At 32.9% G+C, this 17,082-nt stretch overlaps 1 protein-coding gene across 1 annotated transcript in view; it reads right to left on the bottom strand.

The window, feature by feature from the left end:
• Positions 1 to 976: 976 nt before the first annotated feature.
• The window catches only part of LOC106460397 (myosin heavy chain, non-muscle-like), a 187,260-nt gene continuing 171,154 nt past the window's right edge, over positions 977 to 17,082 (bottom strand). The window contains exons 34-40 of the mRNA XM_022387112.1: positions 14,554 to 14,771; positions 13,898 to 14,021; positions 12,119 to 12,202; positions 9,593 to 9,717; positions 9,304 to 9,412; positions 8,366 to 8,538; positions 977 to 3,261 (exon numbers count right to left, since the gene is read on the bottom strand). Of these exons, the coding sequence (XP_022242820.1) occupies positions 3,102 to 3,261; positions 8,366 to 8,538; positions 9,304 to 9,412; positions 9,593 to 9,717; positions 12,119 to 12,202; positions 13,898 to 14,021; positions 14,554 to 14,771 (993 nt within the window). The 3' untranslated portion in view covers positions 977 to 3,101. The remainder of the gene's footprint in view (positions 3,262 to 8,365; positions 8,539 to 9,303; positions 9,413 to 9,592; positions 9,718 to 12,118; positions 12,203 to 13,897; positions 14,022 to 14,553; positions 14,772 to 17,082) is intronic.

Raw genomic sequence — 17,082 nt, forward strand, 5'->3', positions numbered from 1 at the left:
AGTAATTTAGGTTTTATTATGCAAGCTGTTATCCAGACTTTATTCTTCTGCTATCGCTTTCAAAGCTACTCCTGCAGAAGAAATGGTTGTAACATGTTAGAAATAAATTAAACTTTTTTTTACCTTTTATACTTTAATCATGTTAAATTTTTCTTTATTACCATGAGTGTTTTTAATTTGAAAAAGGGGGGGGGTTATCGTTGATTCATGTTTAGTTATTTTCTGTTTGTTAGTGAATATCAGTATGGTATTTACTTTTGAGTTTGATTGTTTGCAGAATGCATAATATTTGTTTATTAGTATTCATATGACTGTCATGATTTGTTTTAATTCAAGGTTGTTAGTAACATTTTCATGCTTTATGCAAGTCCATAATGTTAATATTAGTGTCATGTTTAGGCATGTCCATAATGTTAATAGTAGTGTCATGTTTAGGCATGTCCATTATATCAATATTAGTGACATGTTTAGGCATATTCCTAATGTTAATTCAGTGTGTGTAATTTTGTTTATATCAATTAAATACATGTTTAATTATATACATAATAATAATGGCTAATTTAATTACTTGTAGAATGTTTATATCTCCGAGTTATTTTAAACATTCTAAGGTTTGTTGCCATAGTTTGTCATGTCTCCAATGCAACATGTTTAACTGTGTAAAGGATTATTTTATCAATATCATGAATATGTATTTATAGAAACTGATACTAGTGTCTTATAACGGATTACAATGCTATTTTCCTTTTTTTCTATTGTGTCTAATCTTATGTGTTTTAATTACTCTAAGTTTATTGCTAGCTTACTTTTTATTAAAGCATTTCCGTTTTATAGAATATATTCAACTAAGGAAAATGTTAAAAATAAAAATGTAAAATAACAATTGCAAATTACAAGGCAATTATTTAATATATAAAAATTTTAATTAATTAGTAACATCAAATGATGGTTGTCAGATATCATACATAAAAATAGGTTATAAACAATACAGCAAAGTTCATTTTATTTAACCAACCAGTAAAATGCATAGGTTATACAAATGTAAGCATTTATCCGGAAATAAAAAAATTGACAATTGTCATAATACACTTATATATATCCCTCTACTTTGTTTCATACATAAAAAATGAGCTTTAATACTGGCTGGATACTGTTACAAATTTTACATGGTCCTCAAATAATCCAAGATTCAAATAGCCTTTTTTTTTCACAATGATTGTTTACGAAATTATAACTCCCGACTTACATCTGAATGCATTAATTATGAAAACTTTCAGGCAAAGGAATGAAACTGTGAATAAAGTTTTACACTTAAGGGTTGAACCTGGAATAAGTATAAAGTACACACTGACTCATTTAATTCCTAAATTGTTTTGTTTCTTAAAACACTTAATCTTGTTTTCTTTCTAAGAACCATAATCAATGCATTTTCGAAGAAAATACAGTTTAAAACTTGTTCATAAGATTAAGATAGTAAAAAAACTTAACTTACTTTTCATATGTTGAAAAGTTAAGAATAAATTTGTTAAACTACTCTTTATTTAATAAAATCTTTGAAAATATACCATTTTATTATATTAGATTAAACTGATTGGTTTATTAAACCAAGATATAAGTGTCCAAAAAAAAAGATTTATAGGTCCAAATCTTGTAATCTGAATTTGGCTTATGTTAATACATAATTTCTGATAATTTTTTGTATTGTATATAAAAAAAGGCACCATTTTAGTAGGTGTCAGAGTAAGAAAATATTAAATATCAACTACTAATGATATCTCCTTTTTATAGTAAATTATATTTAATCCACTTTCAGCCCAGATAATGAATAAACTGTATATTTTAGAGCATAATGGATTACTTTTCGAAAGGCCTGTGCTTCAAAATAGCACATATATTAACTGCATAAGCATTTCTGATAAATGTTAATCTATAAAGTTGACAAAGAACACTTTAATAAACACCAATCACATTGTACTAAAAATATCTATATGTGTATAGTTACTTATAAAAATAGCTTTATTTGATTCCACATTTACCTAACTTTGTATTATTATATTTGAATCAGATATTTTTGCACCATTGACCTGCTCAAGTTCTCTGTACCTATTACCTTTATATACTTTATCTTTCCTTGAAATGCAAAACATTTATGTACAGGTCTCTGGAGGAAAAACTTCTAATCATAAGAACATAACTATGATGATATATCTTCAAAACATTATCTGTGGTAAATACTTTTTAATAATCTTAAAGGCAAAAACAAATTAATTTGTATAAAATATTCCATCTGCTGACAGACGTTCATTATAAATTCTAAAAATGCTTACCCTACAATAATGTAAATATTAACCAATTAATTTTCAGGCCAACTGGTTTTAAATGAATGGCTTAAAACCTTTCACAGCCAAGAAGTTCATTTCACAAATGTAAATAAGGTGACAGATAAATCTTCATTTATACAAATTTTAAAACATTTATAGAAACAGTTTTGTTAAAAACTGAGTATTCTCATTAGTCACCCATTATATTTACTGATTCTTTTTTATCACACTGAAACAAAGAGCAAGACATTAAAATTTCTTTCTTGTGTGTTTAATTCTACTAGGCTATATATAATATTAAGATATAATTCACATCTTAAAATTTTTCACAATCAATTCCCACACAGGTAACTTTATAAAATATATCAAACTTATATAAAGTTGAATCTAGTGGCATAAAAGTCACATTGATTAAGCATTTGATTTGATAGCAAATGGAATTACACTTCAAGAGAAGACAGACATTCTTCGAGTAAAACAAAAATACCCTGGATATATTTCACTGGTATGTTTACAAACACAGTGTTAAATGGAGAAAAACTTTAAGATTTTTATTCTGTGCTCAGGTGGTTATAAATTAGATTAAAGTAGATATTATGAATATGCAAATATGTGACCACTTGATATAATTATAGGAATGTCCTCTTAAGGTTGCTTGGCAACCATGATTAATTTCAATCTTTCTCCCTTGTGAACACAACCCTCAGATCATATGCTTTCACCTTGTTTTTTAGCAACTGGTTGGTAATGGTGTAGCAGCCAAGACAGGTAAAAGGCTAACTATGCTTGGCTGTCATTTGTAGGAGATTCATCCTGAAGATATATGTTACTTTCATCTCCACCACCACTTCCAGATGAAGTCAAAGAGCCCCGTTTAGTTGCTAAGTAACGAGAGGTTGGTAAGGATGATGAACTTCCAGAAGAGGTTCCTGTTCCTCGTCTGAAGGAAAATAATTTTCATTAGTTCAACAATGCTGAAAATGTTCAACACTTCATGAAATTCATAAAGAAGAAAACAGCAATTACTTTCAGAGAAGTCTAAAACTGGAACGCTCTGAAAGGATAAAAAGCTACAAGCTACTACCCACAAAAGTACAGGTTTCCTTAGTAGAAAATAGGCTTAGTGGGAAAATTATTTTATCTTTGTGAGGGAAGTTAACATTTTCTAACACTGAAAATGTTTTTCCGATAGATATAAGTAATTACCTCCTCCTCTAACCCAAAGCTATCTCAACCTTGATTTGCCCTCTAAGCATTGCTAAAAGTTTGAACAGTGAGTGTAAGTGAATGAGTAGAGGTAAGTACACATCAGAAATAAATTTTCAGTGTTAGAAAATGTTAACCTTCAAAATGGTACTACCTCTGCTTACCCAAAGGTAGAATCCCACATTGGAAAGGTGGAGGTGCCAGTGAAGGTGCAAAACAATCAAACAAGTGGAGAACAACTGCCATGTGTTTCCCTATTTTGAAAAGCAGAAAGACCTGGACTGTAAGAATCAGGGGTCAGTAGGGATGGGGAAAAATCCCTATCTGCTTTACTTATAAAGTCCATGAGTGATGTTCTTCAGTATATATATATATATATATATATATATTAATAAAAAAGTAATATTAAAATATAGATACACCACCAGATAAGTGGCCTTATAGAAACACCCCATCAATACAGTGAGCATTAGAAAGTATACAGAGTTAGTGCTAAGACAAAAAATTCAGCATACCTGACCAGGCAACACCTACCACTAGGTGGGATCCGAATATATAATGTAAATTAACTGTACAGAAAAAGGCAGAGAAACAGATAAAATATAAAATGTTGATTTACCCCAGTCAAAGGTAAACAGACATGTGGAGAACAGGCAGAAGACGATACTCGACCAAGAATACACAGCTACGTCGAGCAAATAATCTGCGATGAAAGTATTGGGAGTTGTCCACATACTGGCTTGAATAATCTACTCCCAAGAACAATGGATCCGAGCAGCTAAAGACATAGTTAAATGCCATATTTGGTGTGAATATACTAATTAAACAGCTGATGACCTTCCACTAACAAGTCAGAATAAGCTAGTCGTGTGAGTTGCCTAACCCAGCAAGTAAAGGTAATAGGAGAAAGATCACGGGAAACAGAGGGATTCCACAGAATAAAAAGGCAAGAACAGAAACCATGAAAGGAGTTAGTATGAGACATATAACAGTAAAGAGAATGAACTGTACGAAAAAGATGATCTGTATCGGAACATGAATATAAATGGGAAGTGGAAGGCAAGGAAATAGGAGAGAAGGCAAAACAAACTTCATGAGCAGCAGATGTTTTGGGAAGGAAAGAATGATTGGGACAAAGGAGAACATAAGAAAAATGGTAAAGGGTGTGGGAAACATTAATATCATAAATATCAGAACATTGATGACCACAAGCTAGGAGGAGAAGGAAATAAGTTGTAAGAGAAAGATTATACAAAGAATATATAGCAATGGATTCAGAGGGAGAATGAGCCACAGTATGGAGAACTACATTGAGATTCCAATCTGAAAGTGCAAAGGGACAGGGTGGATGAACAAGACAAAAAAGAAGCGAAATAACAGGGGATGAGAAAGATTTACGAAAACAGGAGAAATAGAAGATGTTGGACAGGGCAGCCCAATAACTAGAAACAGTTGACACGGACAAACCCTGATCAAATAACCAGGCAAAGAACTGGGATAGGTGAGGAACAGAATGATGGAAGCCATGGAAAATGGACCACTGTTTGAAGGTAGATCAATGTCTCTGATACACAGACAAAAAGGAAGGACAAATGGCATGGGTAAGCAAAGACACTACATGAGAGGTGAGTCCTGAGAGGAGCTGATGGACTGGACAAAAGCCATGCATTACGATGGAGTTTGGCAACAACGAGATGAAAGACATCCGATCTAAGTTATCAGAGGAGCAACCTGGACTGAGGTAAGGGCATGGGTTATTGCTTCAGTAAGGGCCAGAGCAGAGGAAACCACGACTGAGCAGGCAAATACCTGACAAGGAGTGGTTTGGATGAAAGAAACAACTCTGGAGATGAGTCTGATTTGAGGGTAAGCATACAGATGAAGGCCCCTCCAATCCTGAATGAATGCATCCACCCCTAGAGCTGAAGGGTGTGGATAGGAGATCAAAAGGAAGGAAGTTTGGCATTCCAGTAAGTGGCAAACACATCTATAAATGTTGTTCCCAGGGGAGAAAACACCCACTGAAAAACCTGAGAATGAAGGGACCACGCCATAGGAAAAACTTGGTTGGGCCAGGACAGGTAGTTTGCAACCAGATTCATAATACCAGGAACATGACATGTCGAGATTGTTATGTTGTAATCGTGGGCCCAGTACAGGAGGTGGAGTATTTAAAAACACAGGGACTTGGACTTGGTTCCCCCTTGTTTAGTAATATAGCTGAAGAAAATGGAATTGTCGGAATGAACCATAACCACCTGCTCCCACAAGAAAAGTAGGAAATGACTAAGAGCCCAAACCACCAAAAGTTCCAAAAAGTTGATATGAAAAATAGATTCCTCAATGGACCACTGAACCAAATCTCCCAAGAGTTCAGTGAAGCCCCCAACCACTAATATGAAGCACTGGTGAACAAATGAGAATCAGAAATAGGTAGAGGAACTGGAATGCCCACTGTGGTAAGAGCCACCAAACAAGGTTGGCCCTGATCCCTGGGGAAAAGGTGATAGGATGGTCCATGGGATCATGGGAGAAATTCCACTGATTGAGAAGCATCCACTGAAGAGAATGCATTTGCACTCGACCAAGGGAACGATAGCTTCCAGGGAGGCCCACATCCCCAAAAGAGATAAAACCTCTTGAGCAGGAAGAGAGGGAGAAGATAGTGCTTGAGAGATTAGCCACTCCATATCCAGGAGCCAAAGTGGAGCAGGCTGGGCCCAACTGAGATGGAAATTGAAGAGAACCCCCAAATGAGGTATTGTGTGGAGTTTAGAAAATATTTCTCCACTTTTATGAGAAACGCCACCCAAGCAGACTCTAGAAGAAGGAAGCAGGTGTGAGTGACTGACTGGGCCTGGGACGAGGTTAGCAGTAGTCAGTCATCTATGTGATGATAAGTCTGAAGACCCAATGTGTGAAGATGACATGCAAAAGAATGAACAACATGAAAGAACACATAAGGAGCTGAAGCAAAACCAAACAGAAGTGCTCGTAACCGAAAGACACACCTCCCATGGAAGAACCGAAGATAATGACGTGACCCCAGAGTGATGGGGATATGAGAATATATATTTGTCTTGTCGAATTTAGTCATCAGAAATCTGGGGAAAAACCCACTGAAAGGAACGGTAGGATTCCATGGTGAATTGGGGTGTTTCCAGAATTGGCACCACTTCTTTATGAAGAAGGTCATGAACCGACTCTGCTAGATGACTGGACGAGGCACAATCCTGAGGAGGAAGAAAAAAAACTGGGATAGAAGATGAGGGGGGGACTGGAACCGAAGGCAAAGACCCTCTGACAGACAAATGAGAGACAAGGGAGGATAAGGAAGAATGTAATCTTGCCACATCAACCCTGGACTCTAAAGATTCAAGACAACCCCCAAAAACCATTTTGTTAAGAAATGATGCTTGATGAAGCTCCCTCAAAGAAGAACAGGGGAGAAACACCCCCATATAAGTAATGCATCACGCCCAAGCAAATCCCAACAATATAAGATCCAGGTGGTGAGAGACAGTGCCAAAGCCGACAAACAGGACACAGAAGGGTCCCGAGTTCTGTCAAGATTTGATCAGAAGACTGGCAGAAGACTTGAGATAACAATTGTAGAGAGGAAATAACACATTAAAGGTTGGTCAAAGTAAGGGGAATCATAGAAAAAATTAATCAAAGCATCAGGATTCGAGCCCCACAAGGGAAGGAGAGGATCCAGATGTTGTGAATCAAATATGGATTTGAGGCATGTTGATAAGTGAAAAAATACTGGTCCAACAGTCAAGGGGGGATGGGGCATACAAACACCTGACTGCAATTTATCAGCAAAACGTTGAGCAAGAACAAAAATGTCGAGTGAGGGAGGAAAAAAAATTATCAGGATGAGGATCGTCACCCAACAAAGAAGAAGAATCAAGAGTTAAAGGTGAAACATGTAAAATTTGACATACCTGATCAATAAGTTGTAGGAAAGGTGTGGTTGGCAAACTCTCCTAACTGTCAGCATTATTTGACTGGCCAAAAATAGCCGGGGATGGAAAAAGGGAGTCAAATTTAATTGTCCTCATCCTCATGAAAAACTTCCTCAGAAGCATGCTCATGGGGAAAAGGAGAATGAACTAAAAACTAGCCAAAGCATTCAACTTCCTACGAATTAAAGCTTGAACCTCCTCATCTGACAATGTCAACCTGTCATGCTGGGGGATAGTGACATTACATGTGTCAGTATTGGCACAAACTTCCTCGAATTCATAAGTCTACATGGAATTCCAAAAAAATATTAAGAAATAGTTCAAAAGAAAACGTAAGTTAAACGACAAATTTAATTATAAATTCAAAACTATAAATTGATACAGGCAATGAACCACACATGAACTAGCAGAATTCACATGAAGAACAAAGAAAACACACGTCTAAACACTATAGTGCCAATTGAGTAAGTGATTGTACTGCAATGCTAGAGGAAGCTAACTGTGCTAGTATAGGTGGCGCAGTATGATTGGTGGAGGGTAGTCACATGATCAGCATATGTTGCTGCAATGAAGCAAAAAATAAAGGGGTATAAAAGACTGGTGCACTGTGCAAAATTTTATCAATGCGTAGAAGGCAAACCAAGGTCAAAATAGCTTTGGGTGAGGAAGGTAGTACCATTTTGGAAACAACATGGTTTTTTTGAATTTCAAATAGAATAATCATTAAAGGAGAACACAAGTCTTCAGCACTTGAAGATTAAAACATACAGTGTTCAAGTTGTCAAGAAACACTTCAAAAGAAACAGCACATTGGCTAGATAAACAGTATCATCAAACTCTATTTCTACATTCAAATAAAAGAAATACCTTAATTTATTTTTCAGACTGGCTAATTCTCGAGACATAGCCTCATTAGACTCTGTCATATCCTCTAATTCTCTTTGAGCTTTACGTCGCTGAGCCTTTTCTCTTGAACATTCTTCTTCAGCTTCATCCAGTTGACGTTTCAGTGCCTTGACACGAGTGTTCACTTTGTCTACCTATGAATAAGATTTACATCTATAAGTTAGTATGGAATAGGAATACGATGATCATACCAGTAATATATATATTACTTGTCTTGTACTGAGGCTGGATTTGAGAAAAAAAAAAAAAGGTGAATATATCTATCAACAAAAACTGTAAGAATGAACTGGGAAATCATGTGACAAAATTGAAAAGTGTGTAAATGACTACAATATATCATCTATACATTTTTCAACTTTGACATATTATCTCCTGGTTCATTCATGTTTGTTTTTATACATATTTTCACTCTTTTTTTTTTTCCTTCAAACCTAGTCTAAACCTAATACAAGTAATATATTTTTGCAAGCTCAAATGTCAATGTTAATTTTTTTTTAAGTATTAATTTTGTGTTTGATAAATTCCAAATAAAAAAAATATATTTATTGGCAGCTATATTCGAAACTCTTCTATGTCAGAAATGATACACTTTCATTAGATGTGTTAAAATAAGAAATAATTTAGCAAACACTGTATTGTAATTAATAACTGAGCTATAGTAATCTCTAATTGATGACACCATAATCAATTGTAAACATATTTGCATTAGAGCAGGCCTTACATAAAGATAGGTAGGCTGAAATGTGCACCAAGTCAAAAAATGTGACTTGGATCAGCTGACACTTTCTGATTATTATGACACATATACATTCACTAACTGTTTCAAAAGATTATAAACTATCATCTAAAATTCAAATACGTTATCTAGATTACCAGGTATACCCCTAAATGCTGCTTACTTGTTCTTTATACTGGTCGGCATGACGTTGTTCATCCTCCAGCTGCATCACCACCTCTTTCATTTTTTTTTCTATTTTACGAGAGACTTTTGCCGCTGCTTGACGTTCTCTGTTGAAGATTTTATCAAAGTTTATGTGTAACTAAAATGCAACATGTAATTCACACAGAAGTTTTTAACTATGTTTTCTGTAAAAATTTGTCGAGTATGATGTTTTAAATGTACTACTTACCACAATGCAAATGTAAATTGTTTATGTACTACACATATGATAAAGAAAATTATCTTACTTTGTCTCCAGTTCTAACTGTTCCTCTAGTTGGACAATTTTTGATTCAAGAGCAGCAATGGCAGACTTAGTTTTGGCACGTTGAGAAGTTTCTAGTTCCTGCAGTTTGGCTCTCATCTCTTTATTCTATAAAATATTGAAGCTATGAAACCTGAGAAACTATCAAAATGGCACCAAAACACAAATTTAATTATGAAGAAACAAACCTATTTATTGTTTGTTATTAAAAGTTTTTCAGTATTATCCAATAAATATTTCAATGTTACAAATTACTTCCTGAAACGTTCAAGTGAAATAAAATTAGAAATTAAAAAAAACAGCTCAAAGCACAAGAACTGTTGTACATTGCATATGATTAAAAAGATATATTAATTTTTGGTCTCTAAAAACCATTATCACTCTAACAACTAAATACACCTTTAAAAGTTTCTTTCACTAGTTGTTATAAAACCTTTGTTCATGCAGTAAAGAAACCGATATATGAAAAAACACTTTTAACTTAACTCACCAGTTTGTCAGACACTTTATGAATTTAACAGTTTAAAGAAAAAAAAGTATATCATAGACTAAAGCACCATAATTTGACAAATATTTATAGTTAGATTTTTTTCACAGCATATAAATCAAAGTACAATATCTTGTCATGGTTCCATGAGAAATATTCAATATCAATAGGGTTAAGAGCTACTATATTTCTTGCAAAGAGAGTTATTTCCAGATAACTGAAATGCAAGTAAATTCCCTTTCATTTTTCAATTCTAAAAAATTTCCAAAACAACAAATGCGATTAAACAAGCATCAGTCCTATACATAAAAGCAATTTACTAAAAAGGTTTAAAATACCTCTAAAACTTCATCAATGGCTGAAGAATTTTGGTCCACTATTTCTAGATAGAAATATTTATACAGCAAGATTGTTAAATGTTGGATAATCATAGCACACAATATTTCAAAGAAGGGAGTCTTTGGTGTTCACCATAAAAACTCATACAAAGACAATAGGACAGCAACAGGCTCAAAAACTACACCTCAAACCAATCAAAACCAACTCCCTCATCCACAAAGTGAGAACTATAATTATGAAAAGGAACCCACTGATTCATAAAGTCATTGCGATGCATGAAGCTGGATATATATTTTGGTATCTTTAACAAGGTTGTAGACCCGGGTCTGAAACTGACAAATGCACACATGCTGCCATCAATATCTTGATATCAATAGTTGTTTCCAAGTGAAATATGGTGAAGAAAGTGCAACCATAGCAATCCTGTTTGACCAAATATTTGTCAAGTCCTCAATGAAGCATCAATGAACTTTTGTGCTTGTGGTTGGCTTAAGCATGTAGCCAGTTTAAGGAAAGTTGCACAAGATGGGTAGGACAACACTGACATTACTTTGAAGCCACATCTCATCACTGCTGTTGTTAACAAGAAGTGAGAAGCAGGTGAAATGTGATTTCCCAGGAAATATTTCTTCACTAATATTATGTCAAAATATTTATTTATGTTAGGTCTTCCAAACAGGTTAAATAATTGGTTATGTATAATACAACTAAAATATAAAGGAAAAAGAAATTGGAATGGTACAAATAATGTTTAAAACTCTGGTCACATGTGAGATAATGTAGTCAGTAGAAGATGACAATTTTCATTACTATGTCTGAAAAACACGTAGGCTCATGAAGTAAAATGTATATTCGGTCCATTCCTAGTTTGCCCCTGAAGAAGAAAAGTCCATCCTTCGAAAATGCTCAGGTTATAGGGTTTTTATGTTATTTTTCATTACTAGATAGAAAAATAAAGATACAAAAAAAACCAAAATCCTTAACCTATTTTAATAAGTCTAATTTTATATCATGTCTCATAATGCAAGTATAAAGAAATCATATATATATAGTTGAGAGATTTTGCTGTAGTTTACCAAAGTTCCAAGAATGTTAAATAAAATGCTATTTAAAATGTATTTCTTAAAGTCCTCTATATTTAATAAAAGTACAAATTATGGAACACTTAATTACTAATGTTGTTATTTTCTTAGTGCAAAGCTACACAATGGTCTATCTGCACTCTGTCTACCATGGTATACGGAATACCAGATTTTAGAATTGTAAGTCTCGGAATTTACAGCTAACCCACCAGTAAATAATTACAAGTGAAAGAAGACTCAAGATTTTTATTCCAAACTTTATTTGGCAATAAAATAGAGGAACACTATAGATAAAGCTTTATCTCAAAATCGATGCACCCATGCTTCGACAAATACTTTTTTTGATTGTGTTCTAAGTTTATCCTGTCCCATTAACAAATATTATTAACCAAAGAAAGAAGTAGTTAAATTATTCATTAAATTTAAATATCTACAGATGCAATCTGCTTAAAATATGAGTCTTTTAAGAAAAAAAAATTGTTTCTTTAATAGTCTAAATTTTCTAAAAAAATAAAAGTTTTAACATTTTTTAAAATATCTTTTTAATATTTAGCAAGTGAATAACAAAGATTTTTAAAAGGGAGTCAATAACTTATCTTACCTGTCTTTCAAGCAGCATTCTATTGTTTTCTAGCTTTTGAGATGTGGAACGCTCACTTGCTAGGTCTGTAGTCAACAGTTCAATCTATAAGAGAGAATCCCCTATAAATTCTACTTTCAGATAGCTGCAAAGGATTTGTCAAAAATCCAGTTGTTTTTTCTTTCTTTTTTGCTAACCTAATGCTAAAAGTGTTTATCACGACCAAGATAATGAGTCAGTCTATCTTAACTCATATATATGTGAAAAGAACCATATATGTGTGAAATTACATAAAGAAAACTTATTTTCATCTGGCTGTTACAGTCTTAAATAAGTTACAAGATAAAAAAAATCTTTATCTGGTCCTTAAAATTTTACAAAACAATATGTTTGTTTGTTTTGAATTTTGCGCAAAGCTACACGAGGGCTATCTGCACCAACCGTCCCTAATTTAACAGTGTGAGACTAGAGGGAAGGCAGCTAGTCATCACCCCCCCCCAGCCAACTCTTGGGCTACTCTTTTACCAATGAATAGTGAGATTGACCATCATATTATAATGCCCCCACAGCTGAAAAGGCGAGCATGTTTGGTGTGATGGGAATCCGAACCCGCAACCCTCAGATTGCGAGTCGAGTGTCCTAACCACCTGGCCATGCTGGGCCCAAAACTATATGTAACTGCTTCTTAAAGTTTTAGGAAGGTTAAAAGAAAATAATAATGATCTGTACTTGGTTTTTATAGTCTTACATAACTAAGAATAACAAAACATTACATGCATGTGGTCCTTACAGTCTTAGATATGATAAAAGAGAACAAAATAATCCATATCTAATTTTTAGTCATAGACCAGTTACAAGGAAACAAATATGTATCTGATTGTTATAGTTTTAGGTAAATTACAAGAAAAAAAATGTGTACCTGGTTCTTACAGTCTTAGATAAGTTACAGCTTGTTTTTATGTTAGGCATTAGGATATCTGTGTTTTACCCACCAAAGGTATTGAAATCTGGGTTTTAGTCTTTATAAGTCTTCAGACATACTTCCAAGTCACTTGGGGGTGATAAAGAACCTGTATCTTGTACTTATAATCTTGAGTAAATTACAATAAAGTCTAAAAGAACATATTAAATCAATTGTCTAAATAAATCTGTATCTAACCCTATGCTAAGGAGAGTAAACAATGTGCTTACTTATATAAAGCTGTACCTGTGTTAAGTAATTTTATTTGTTTGTTTGTTGTCAAACATAAAGCTACACAATGGACTATCAGTGCTGTGTCCACCACTAGTATCAAAACCAGGTTTTTTTGCGGTGTGAGCCCGCAGATTTACTGCTGAGCCACTGATGGGTGGGTTGAGTATTGTAAGCCTAATAATGTACTAGGTAACAAATAAAATTACCCTGTAATCTCAGTTTTGTGGATCTCTTATCTTAATTGCATCACAATCTATGAAAAAAATTTGAATGACCATCTTAAGCCTAATACCCAACAAAGATAAAGAACAACTGTATTAACTTTAAAATCTTGAAATTTTAACATAAAATTAAAAGGAATGTTTTGTCTGAAGTTTGCTAATCAAAGTGCACAAATATACATTAACTAAAGAACAACTTGAGATGAGGTTTTGTGTCAGTAAAGTTAAGCAAAGGAGCATATGCCAAAAAGATTAAAAATTTGGGGTTTTTACAGTTCAGCTACATAAAAAGGTATCCTAAAACTTACAGTTATAGAAAAATATATCAAAATATGTTGATTCTTACATGGACCTGAAAAACTGTTGTACATTAATATAAAATACCTGGCTTTGGGCTTTACGAGCTTTCTCCATCATGATTTCTGAGTTACTCTGTTCCTCCTCCAACTCCTCCTCCAGTTGTTGTACTTTTGCTTCAAGACGTCTCTTCTCTTCTTGCAAAAGTGAACTATGACAGAAGTTTGTGAACAAGATAACTTAAAAAATAATAATAAATTTATCTTCTTTCATCTGATTATTAAAAATTATAATTGTGAAGTGACTTGAAAAAAAAAGTATATAAATCTTTGTTTTTAATTCAACAGATATATCAACTCAGATGCAACTTTCAATATTAATATTTATTATATTGCCAAAAGAACTGATGCATATCATAAATTCTTTGACCAAAAAACAATAAATGCATATGCATGCATCAGTGCAAATGTTAAAATATCAAAAAAAAAAAAAGATTAATTATTTACGAAAAGAATGTTTTAAAAAGGTTCAATCACATAAAATTCTTGTAAAATATATTAAGGTAGAGAATATAAATTAAAAATTCAAAAATAAACATTACTGTTTCCATAAAATGTATGAATTAGATATTTTTCTAAGTTAGTTGCTTTTTATATCTTTAGTGCTTCTTGAAAACAGCCATATTACTAAATGGAACAAAGTTCTTTTAATCTTGTGCATTTAAAAATAGATGTTTTTTTTACCTTTTGGAAGCATTGTTGTTCACTTCTTCCTGTAGTTCATCTCTCTCTGCCTCAGCTGTGCGACGAGCTCGCTCAGAATTTGCTAGGTCTTCCTGTAGTTGGATTGACTCAGCCTCAATGTTTTTAACCTTCTTTTCCATCTCTTTAGTCTGGGTAAGTAGCTCATCATGAGATTGGCGAGCCTCTTCAGCATCTCGTTGATAATCCTTTAGTTGGGCCTGTAAAAATGCATAGATATTCTCATAAAGAACTGTTCTTTGAGAAGCTCTCTAAACAAAAGTCATTCTTGTCCTATTTACATAATAGGTAAATACATTTACTTGGCTTGCTCAGTGCTGCTAACAATCATTAAAATATGTTTTAAGATTCAAGGTTAATTGTATAAAACTTTTAACAGTAAAATCATCATTTTGAAAAAAAAAAGTAATTAAAAGGATATAAAGTTGGCCTTCATGATAATGTACCAGATTTACAGTGCATGAAATTGTGCATTATAAACAATGTCACACAAACCTAATTTCCTTTTAAACACACATTAACCCTATCGCCACTGGTATCCTTTACTGCGCATAACACAAATTTTTGGTGTCTCACATTCAAAATTTTATTAAACTAGTATTTTTAAGTTATACCAATTAGCATAGCATAAAATCTTAGCTAATAATCCATATTTTAATAGTATATAAGTTTTAAGTTCTTAATTTTATAAACAATATTTAAAAAAATCCTGAATTAACCCTAGTGTGACACATTTTCTCTAGGTATCTTCTCCTCTCTATTTTATCCTCCACCCCTCTAAGGTGTACGAAATTAAATGCAAATTACTCACTCAAAATTGTCATTGCTTAGACAAACCATAATTTTTATAGCCTTCAATTTGCTTGTTTACAGAGTATCAAACAGAAAATCAAACCCCTCCTGCCACACCCACCTGTCACATCCTCTCTTTCAGGATTTGTTAATAGTTACTTCTTACCTTTAATTATATATTACCCATAACTAATAGAAAGTCAAGGTTTACATCTATCAAATGAGCATCAATTTCACTCAGAGTTCAAACTTTATTCGCATAGGAAAGTTAATGACTAGCTTGGATGAATTTGTAACGGCTCTTGTTGCTTAGTTAAAATGCCAGAAAAATCTTAAGAGTTAGGGGAAATTGTCTATTTTTTGCATGCTATTAATCTATGTTCTTTAGTGCATTATTTAATTAAATAAAAAAATTTTGCATTATTACCATTAGTATAAAAGAAGATTGGGTAAGTACTTTATTTCTTGTTTTTCATGTTTATTCTTTATTATTAATAAAACGTAATTAAAATGTAAAAATAGGGATCTTAGTTAGTTAAGATTAAATTAGGGAAAATAAATAATAATAATACAATAAAAATATTTCATGAGGCACGCACATAAGCAGCTGGTAGTAGCTCATGGGTAATGCAATTCAATAGGGTAACGTGAGCTGCATGTTCCCCGAGTGATTTACAACTTATAATGGTGTGAATAGTAGTTAGACATGGTACAAAAGGCAATCAAGAGGGCAATAAAACAATAAAATTTAATTATAAATAGATGTATACTGTGATGAGTTTGAAGCTACTTAGGATAAATGAATGTAGTTTCATGTTACAATATGAAGTTATTCTGGAAAGAAAAAATGCTAATTTAAATTTATTTCGATTTTTTTTTTATGGTTATAAGATCGGTAAAATTGACCAATCCCATATAGAGATAGGGTAGAGAAAATAACAGATAAAATATAAAGTTTTACTGAAAAAAAAAATGTTTGAAATGTATTTAGGAGGTTTTAGGGATTACACAAAGGAAATTTGAGATTTTTGAGATAAAGAAAAGTATTTTTAATCTTAACAGGAAAGTTAATTTGCACACAGACTATTCAAAACAAATACTCAATATATTCATGGACAAATCTTTATTTTAATTATTAAAAATACATCAATAAAAATAAGATTTTTTGTATGTGAAAGACTTATAATGTTAATTAAAAGACTGCCACTATATTGAAAGTTTGAAGTATTAAATCTATAAAGACTTTAAACAAGAACAAAGAGGTCACATGGTCGGTCAAATTGACCAAGCCCATGTTGAGAGTTAATACTGTACAGCAGTATGTAAAACAAATAGATAATATTTTTCGAAGTGAGGTTGGTAATATACATATCTACTCTAATTTTACAAGATAGAAGGGACACAATTTTTTTTTTTTATATGCTAGTCATTTTCTTTACATAGAATGCATAAAAGGATTGCTTTTAATATGGGTGCTTATGGTGTAAACTCACTGCAATGGTTTTTATATAAAACATATACTGTTACGACATCGAGGTCACGTGACTAGTATCACTCCATGTCATTCTCGAACATTCACGTCTTTTGCTTAAATCTCGTGTTTCTTCTAGATATAGTGTAGTCTTGTATATATATGTCCGGCCACGAAGCGACGGAGGTAATGAGTAATTGAACTGCAGTCAGAGAGTGTGTAATTGAACGGAGTATTGTTGAAGTCGA

The sequence above is a fragment of the Limulus polyphemus genome, unplaced genomic scaffold, assembly GCF_000517525.1.
Source record: "Limulus polyphemus unplaced genomic scaffold, Limulus_polyphemus-2.1.2 Scaffold764, whole genome shotgun sequence".
In the NCBI taxonomy this organism is placed as follows: domain Eukaryota; kingdom Metazoa; phylum Arthropoda; class Merostomata; order Xiphosura; family Limulidae; genus Limulus; species Limulus polyphemus.